Consider the following 8,297-nt stretch of genomic DNA (forward strand, 5'->3'; position numbering starts at 1 on the left):
TAAACTCTTCTCACAGAAAGATAACTGACGAGGAAGGATTCAGTGTAATTAAATAAAGTTAAATACGATGCAAGTTAAAAGAATCGTGGCGAAGGATTACCAATTAATTCATTGATTGAGTAATAATTGTTAAAAATTTGAAAACATGTGAGTGATTTTCCCCCATTATTTTTTACCTAATTCCCTTCGGGGGTATTTTTTAACTAGTGGAAACTTTTGTGAATTTACAGAATTTACGAAGTTTACAACGTCACAAAGAAGTTTATACGTTTCCGTAATGTTTGTCCATGCTTCAACGTCGTTATAATGTTTTTTAATATGATTTCATTGTTTCGTACAAAATAAGATGAAATATGAATTTGTCATCAAAAAGCGGTCTTACAAAGTTCGAATTATTGAAGTTAAAAGATAATTTGTTTTATCGGAATTATGATTTATTTTCTCTATTGCTTTTTAATTTGATACAATTTTTTTGTGTGGCAGGTGAAATTCCCCAGATTGTGTTGGTATCTAGGTATAAACTGTAGAAATACGCGTGTTTCGTTTAAAATTATGTAAAAAATAGATATTTAATACTAAAAAAGTGGCATTTTCGTGAAATTTTAAACCCAAATTCTACAATCATGGGGTCTGCATATTATTCGATGCTACCATGTGGTCGGTTTTATCCTCAGGAAAACTATGGAGAAAAGCTGAAATGCCATACTTGCAAAAATCAAGGAAATCCTGACCAACTTAATTTTGAAGAACATTATTCTCCACTTCGAAATTTACTGGTAAGGTTAACCCGAAAACGCATAATTTAAAAAGTTTTAGCAAATTTAACCTGAACAAAAAAATATTTACTTGCAAAAATTGAATTGTGAACTTTGATTTTGATTGTGATTTTTTAAAAACTTAATATTATTTATTATGTTGTAATAAGGTTTTTGTGTTTTTCGACCACAATTTTCTAAAATTTGAAACAAGACCAAATTCGTGTTTGTATATTCAAGACATTTGCACATATGCATATTTGCACATTTTCAATATATTAAAACTACCCAATGTACAGTTTCTTGAAATTATTTTTCATCAGTTTTGAAATAATATAAATACCTTTTGGAGCGTCTTATTTCGCATAGAGGAAGTCACACAACGAACAGTTTCCGAAATAATGTTGCAAAATAAGAACAGATTTTCTGGGGTGAATACATATCTTCCTAATATTTATACCAATTACAAAATTTTAATCTTACTATGAGGCAGTCCTTCGTAACTTTGCAAAATCAGAAAAATCCTTACATGTGAAGTGTTACAACTATTTTTGAGGAAAAATAGCTTACACATTTTTGTAAGCTTACTCAGATCAAGGTTGTAAAATTATTTTACAAATGACTGCGTGACTTACCTCATTATGTTTTTTAATTATTGGGACAATGGTCTTCTTGATGCTACAATTACTCGAAATTTTTCATGGGATTGGCAAAATGGAAAAATTATCTGCAAGTCTTCAAATGATGTGGGTTTTCTAAAATTTTATATTTTGGCACTTAAATATTTCAAGTTAATATATATGAAATTTTATAATTTTTAAACACGTTTAGTAATGTTTTCCAAATTAATTTCCATATCGAATAGAAAATGTTTTTGTCAATATGTAGATTTCCCAAGTTTAAAAATGTGTCTAATTCAGAGGTCAACGCCGACGGTTTACGCGGCGGCGGCAGCGTGAAAATTTATATTGGTCGGCGGCGGCGGCGCGCCGCAGCGCGGTGATCACATATCTTCGGCGGCGCCTACATAAATTACTAAACGTATATATGCTAAATAGGAAGGATCTGAAACACGCTAAATTAACATTGCTAATAATCTAAAATTTGCAATATTTCTTGGAGAATGTATCTTTTCAACCACATAGTTGACACTATGTGGTTGACAATGTTCCTTCATGCACTTTAGAAAAATTTTAGACAAAAATTGAACATGTTATATTTGACGTTCAAATTTTGACTATTTGAGGTGCTCATTAAAACTGTGTCAAAGATCACGGCTTTTTCATTTCGCGCAGTTGGTTGTAACATTTCTTACATAATTTTATTGTGCATCCCTATTTTAGGGGTTTAAACTAGGTATTAAGTCTTTGTCCCTATTTCTTGCCTGGAACATCAAGTAGTCAACTTGAATTTGATGGTATCGTAAATGTGATCTGGTAAATTTCAATACGAAAATTTTTAAAATATTAATTTTCAAAACTAAACAAAAATAATATTTAAAAAACTGCTAAAATTTTAGAAAAGTTAAAAAAAAATATTTAAAAATACACTAAATTAAAAGGTTCATCAGATTTAAATGTAAATCGGCGGCCGAATATTGCCGCCGGCGCGCCGGCCAGATTTTCGAGGCGGCGGCGGCGCGTCAAAACGGTTCGGCGTCTGGCGGCGCGGCGGCGTATGATCGGCGGCGTTGACCTTTGGTCGAATTCAAAGATTTATAAATTAACAAGATGCATATAATTAAATAATATGGTAATTTAATTTATTCACAATTATATTAGCTAAAAATATTTAATCCTAAATCCTAAATCCTAAATCCTAAATCCTAAATCCTTTAATCCTAAATATTTAATCCTGTGCGTCAGTAATACGTCAGTAATAGTTTATTTTAGACAAATATTTACGAGAGTGAAGATTAGATCAGAAGATAATCGGATTGGCATCTCGTCATTAAAAAAATTCTCGTTGACATATAATTAAAAGTTTTTATTGAATTAAGAGATTTATTTAAATATCAACGCAATTCACACGGCTTTCGTAACATTTAAAAAAACGCAAACTCTGTAAAGTTACAAACTATTACACAACCTTAGAAATATTTCTAAGGAAAATTAGCACACAAATTTGTTATTCCGATCAAAGACGTCAAAGTTTGTAAAATTATTTTATAAAATTTACGGACTTTCCAAAAATTTCGAAGGACTGCGTTAATTCTCTTCATAAATGGTATTTATCTTAAATATTTTTATAATTAAAAAACTATATTTTAAAATTTTTCCAGATCATCGACAAAATTTTGGACCATCTCGACCCAGCCTCCACCCTCTCAGCCAGATTGATCAGTTCCTTATGGAATTCAGAAATCTGTCGAAGAATCAACGGCCCTAAAAAATCCGTCCAAAAATATAAAACCATTTCAAACAAAATTCAACACTTGAAATTTTCCGCTCACTCGGAACTCGTTGACTTGCTAAAATTTTGCAACTCTGCCTGCAGAAAATTCTTCATGACGTCGTTCTACTTTAAATTACTGCCAAAATTCAGCATTTCCATGTTGAGCGAAACTACGTTCTCCAACTTTCTCCAAGATTCCATTACACGGGTGAAAATTGCCGTCTACACGAGCCACGTTTCCCAGTGGTTCGACCTCCTCAAGAAAATGCGGGCTTTGAAACACTTGTACATCATTCGAGTTCCGGAATTCGGCCGGGCTAATTTTCAAGACGCCGGGAACTACAAACTCGTTTCGAACTATGACGATAAAAATTTAATTTTAGAAAATTTGGTCACCATTAAATTAAAAAGTTTAGCTTGTTCCGAACATTTTTTCAGGTTTCATGATTCCGATTTGAACGCGAGTTTGATCTCATTTTTGAAATGTACGCGGAACGTGAAGCTCCTGCAGTTTGTCGGTTGGCCAGGAAAAGCTGTCGAGGTTTTGGACAAGGTGAAAGTTTTGGGTGAAAATTTGGAAATTTTGCGCATCTCGGGTGGGAGAAAGTTGGGGGAGGAGGATATCAAAGGATTGACAGGAATGGACTTTCCCTCCATGAAAAGGATCGAGCTCAACGTTTTAGAGGAGAAAAGAGGTGGCGTTGGAGACCACGTGTGGGGAAAGTTTATGGAGAAAGTTGGTCAGAAAGTGAGAGTGGTGAAAATTGCTTGGCATACTTAATTTTAATTAGTAATTAATTAATAATTAATTATAGTTTGATTTTTTTATAATTCTGTAATTATTTTTTAAATGAATCTTGGCGATAAGTCATTGAGTCCGACTTTTAGGAATAAAGTTTTCAACTTGGTTTAAAAAAAAGATTTAGTTTTTTGTACACTTTAGAAGTCGTTATTTAATTATGCATACGTGTCATATTGCATTTTGGTAATTAACAGATACCTTGCCTTCAGACGATTAAATTAGGCGTAAAATTATCAAATTTATTTATCCCGTAGGTTGATAGCATTATTACATAAAATTGACAATTTAGCTCGCTTCCAATTTTCAAAAAATAAAACTTGATTTTTTTACATAATGTTCGTCGCCTTCGTTTAAACTAGAAATATCGTAAGCATTTTGACGGATTTATTTTACTAATATACCCATAATCCAGTGTGTGCAGGGACGTATTGATTTCTCGGTATTAAAGTTGCTACCGCTTGGTATTAAAATTATGTATACTGGTGCTTAAAAATTTGGTGCCGATATGGTAAAACTTTAATAATAGACGGTATCAGTTATCAATATCACTCTTGTCGAGTCATACATATATATATAAAAACCACTTGGTATTATTTCAATATTGGATTCTTAAGAATGCAGTAAAATCTGCAAAATCTTTGTGAAAGAAAAATTTTAGGAATTGAGTGTGAAAATATGTTCGAATTGACGAAGTAATATGCCGGAACATAAATGTTTATAAAATCCAAATGTGTTAAGGTATTGAGAGATGTAGTTTCGCATGCTACGCTACACGTCATTTTTCTTTACCTTACCCGGGGGATAATGTGAAATTTTGCTGTTTTCTTATTTTTCTTTAGGGTATTTCATAAGTTATGAATCATAACCTTCAAACTGGGTGAATTGCCTGTGCTACTTGAGGAAACAGAAATTTTTACAAAACCAAAATGCATCAATTAGTTAAAGATTGTTTAAACGTGATATTTTTTTTACTTGAAATACTGAAATATTGTGATCTTACTTTTTGTGGTATTTTATAAATTTCAAACATGCAAACAAATCATACCAATTTTGAACACGTCAACTTAAATTGTCGGATTTTACTAAATAAATTATCCATATTTCGCTAAACTCTCCCCTTCTTCTGAGAAACGGTACGATTTTTAGTTGTAACCTTACCAAGTAAAACCACGTATATTTTTATTTCAAATTAGGTTATCTTTTTGTCAACGAATTTGCTAAATAAATAAGTGGCAATATCGACGTGAGCGTGGCTAATATTTAAATTCTTGTCAAAATTAAGGATTTTTTAAAAATTTTATAAAGTAATAAAATTCAATTTCTTGAATTTATTAACTGGGTTTGTATCAAATTTGAATTTCAAATTTGAAATTTCGTCATTTACACACCAGAGTTAAAACTTTCAAAAATGATAATCAAAATTACACTTCTGAGATCAATCTCTCCTGGGTTTGTGTTTGCTACAAAGATTAAATTTGTAACTAAATATAGCTACAAAACTATATAGTATAATTTGCGGTCTGGTGTCACTTTGCATAACGCATTTTGCATACAAAATTATCCCCTAACGCATGTAACCTAAATAGTCACTTTGCATACAAGGTCATTTTGCATACTGCTGCTTTGCAAACCACTCGTTGATCTCCTCATCTTTTCTCTTTTCACAAACTCCGCCCGATAAAATATTTAATAATCAAGTGATTCAGTAAAATGTCTGGGTTCTTCCATAACACCTACGTTGGATTTGAGTACGACGTCCGATAATTGTATGGAATAGTTACACTTTTTATGAAAATTCCACTCCTTTTACCAATAACTCTGTAGAGGCTTGGCATTTTCGAATGAACGTCATTTTCAATGTGTCTCATCAAAGTATGTGGAATTGTGTCGTAATTTTGAAGGCTGATCAGATACATTGAAAATTGGAGATTCAAAAATTACACGGTGATATCAGGTTAATGAATTTTGTTGAAATTTATAATACTACAGTTGATATGCAGCGATATTTTCGACCAATTTCGTATTGTCTACACGATTTTAGTTCTCATTAATCAGAAATTATTTCTTTTTACAATTTATGAGAAAATGTATTATGGAAAGTGGTTGTTTATGCCATGTGACTTTTATGGGATAAAAATTCTGCAATATAACCGTTATGGAAAAGGGATTATGCAAAGTGACCGGAGACGATAATTTGCTAACTTATTTATAAAAAGTGAGAAATTTTAGTTTCTTGGAAATTCATTCGGAATGAACTTATTGTTCAATTTTTGAATTTAATTGGACTTTTTGAATTAAATTTTTCAATTTTTGAATTTTGATTTGAATTTTTGAATTTGATCGCCTAATTTTTCAATTGTTTCAAAATTAAAAATTTTAAAAGTAAATAGTGCTAAATTATTGCTATCTGATTTGTTGCATTTTTTCACAAATTATCTAATTGTTACGAAGAGTAGCACATTAAAAATTACGAGCTCGGAAGAAACAAAAGTTTCCATTTCCGGTTAGTTGATTTGTTTCCGTCATCCTTCTCTCAATTTTCATAAATTATTGAAAAACTTGGGTACAAAAGTGTCGTGTATGTTGTTTAAATTGTAAGCTGCACTTACAAATTTGCGAAAGAAATTCATCAAAGCCTTAATTGTTTATTTGGCTTTTCCGCATAAAATTTATGAACCCAAAGCCTACTATCTGATTTACAGATTTGGTACCTCGCTCTTAAATTTATTTTACTTTAGACTTAAAAATATTACCAAAGTTAAGCTAATGTTATTCAATTAATGTTAAAATTTAAAAACACTCCAAACCTATGCACAAAATTTCCTTAAAGTTGTTTTTTAGGGTCAAATTTATTGCGCCCAAGAAAATAATATTTTGTTCCAAAGAAAATTAATAATTTTCTGCAATCATGAAATCCGCAATGGAGTTAATTTTTTTCTCCAAAGAAAATATAAAACATTCCAAAGAAATAGTAAAATATTCAATGATGAATAATTCGAGCTTTATTTAATAACTTGGTAATCAGACAAGCCTACATTTGCATGCTATGCTTTGACCATATGTACAAACCAAACCATATGAGATGAGAACCATATACCATGAGATTCCCCTAAACGTCCAGCTAAATAATTATTTGTCTACGCTGAGAAAAAACACAAGGGCCACCAATTCTATCATTAGGCCAGCTTTGTTCAATGCAGCTAGTTGAAAGTGGTGCTGAATTCGAAAATTGCAAAAGGTTTTTAGGCCTTTTAAGATGGCCTTATAGATTTGTCAGGATGTCTGTCTGTCCGTCCGTCTGTCTGTACGCACAATAACTCTCTTTAAACACATTTTATCGACTTGAAATTTTGTATACTCGATCTTCGGGTCAAAAGTAAGGATGAGTTCGTTTCAACCTAAAGTGGTTGGCCGGTGGGGGTCTTTTCCACCCAAATGTGTTGTCATTAACAACCAAGATGGCATTAATGCCATCTTAAAAGGCCCCGCAAAGTTGCTTGGAGTAGGTTTTCTAAATTACTTCAAAACTGAATACCTTAATCAATGTGATGGCTTGTACGATACAGGGTTCTTAAAAACCCAACCCCGGGAATTTTTCCGGGTTCTTGGGGGTTTTTGTGGGTTTATGTAAATTTTTTCAATCCGCCCCAAATTTTTACATAAACCCTGGAAAAACCCGCGAAAACCCCGTTAAGCTTTAGGGGTTTTCTGAGGATTTGATACCCCAAAAACCCCAACCTACAAAAACCACCAAAAACTCGGGGTGGCGAACCCTGGGTTCGAAGGACTTGTCCTTGGCTAGCAAAAATTGTACTCTTCTCTTAATGTTCGCACCATAACGCCTTGATAAAGAATATTAACTTGGAATTTAATTTAAATTACCTACGATATATATTTTAAATCTTGTATTTTATGCATTGAGATTTTTATTATTTGTTTGGAATTTATTCTAAAAATCTTGGAATAAAAAAATAATTAATTGCAAGATCTACAATTGGAACAAATTATTAATTTTCTTTGGAAGAAAAAATATTTTTCTTGGGTGGTTTAATTGGCACCCTGTTTTTTATTGTATACAACTCGTATTTTGTATACGGTGAGAGAAAATCCTACAAAAAAATAATGCTCTCTTTCTAAATCATTGATCTTATAAAAAAAATGGAATAAGACGGCTGAAAGTAAAAATGATCTCGCTGGAAGATATTTTTAGACTGATGGTGATTTTTATTAAACAACTTGGTTTTAAGGTTTTGACAGTACATAGGAGACATTCATACATATGTAATAATATGTGGTCAGAAGTGACCATACAAACTACGCAGAGTTATGCTCAAACGAAGTGTCCC

General features: G+C 31.9%; 1 protein-coding gene across 1 annotated transcript; it reads left to right on the forward strand.

The window, feature by feature from the left end:
* Positions 1–4,068, forward strand: LOC110856308. Its single transcript, XM_035857026.1, has 3 exons — positions 1–147; positions 231–776; positions 3,037–4,068. Exons 2-3 carry the CDS (start codon positions 624–626, stop codon positions 3,928–3,930), a joined length of 1,047 nt encoding a protein of 348 aa, XP_035712919.1. The 5' UTR covers positions 1–147; positions 231–623; the 3' UTR covers positions 3,931–4,068.
* The last annotated feature ends 4,229 nt before the right edge of the window (positions 4,069–8,297 follow it).

Source organism: Folsomia candida, unplaced genomic scaffold (genome assembly GCF_002217175.1).
Source record: "Folsomia candida strain VU population unplaced genomic scaffold, ASM221717v1 Fcan01_Sc015, whole genome shotgun sequence".
NCBI classification, from domain to species: domain Eukaryota; kingdom Metazoa; phylum Arthropoda; class Collembola; order Entomobryomorpha; family Isotomidae; genus Folsomia; species Folsomia candida.

Excerpts from the sequence above, each read along its gene's own strand:
- LOC110856308 (XM_035857026.1), top strand. The coding sequence starts at position 624 with ATGGGGTCTGCATATTATTCGATGCTACCATGTGGTCGGTTTTATCCT. Across the intron at positions 777-3,036 it reads CTCCACTTCGAAATTTACTG|ATCATCGACAAAATTTTGGA; the intron begins GTAAGGTTAACC and ends AAATTTTTCCAG.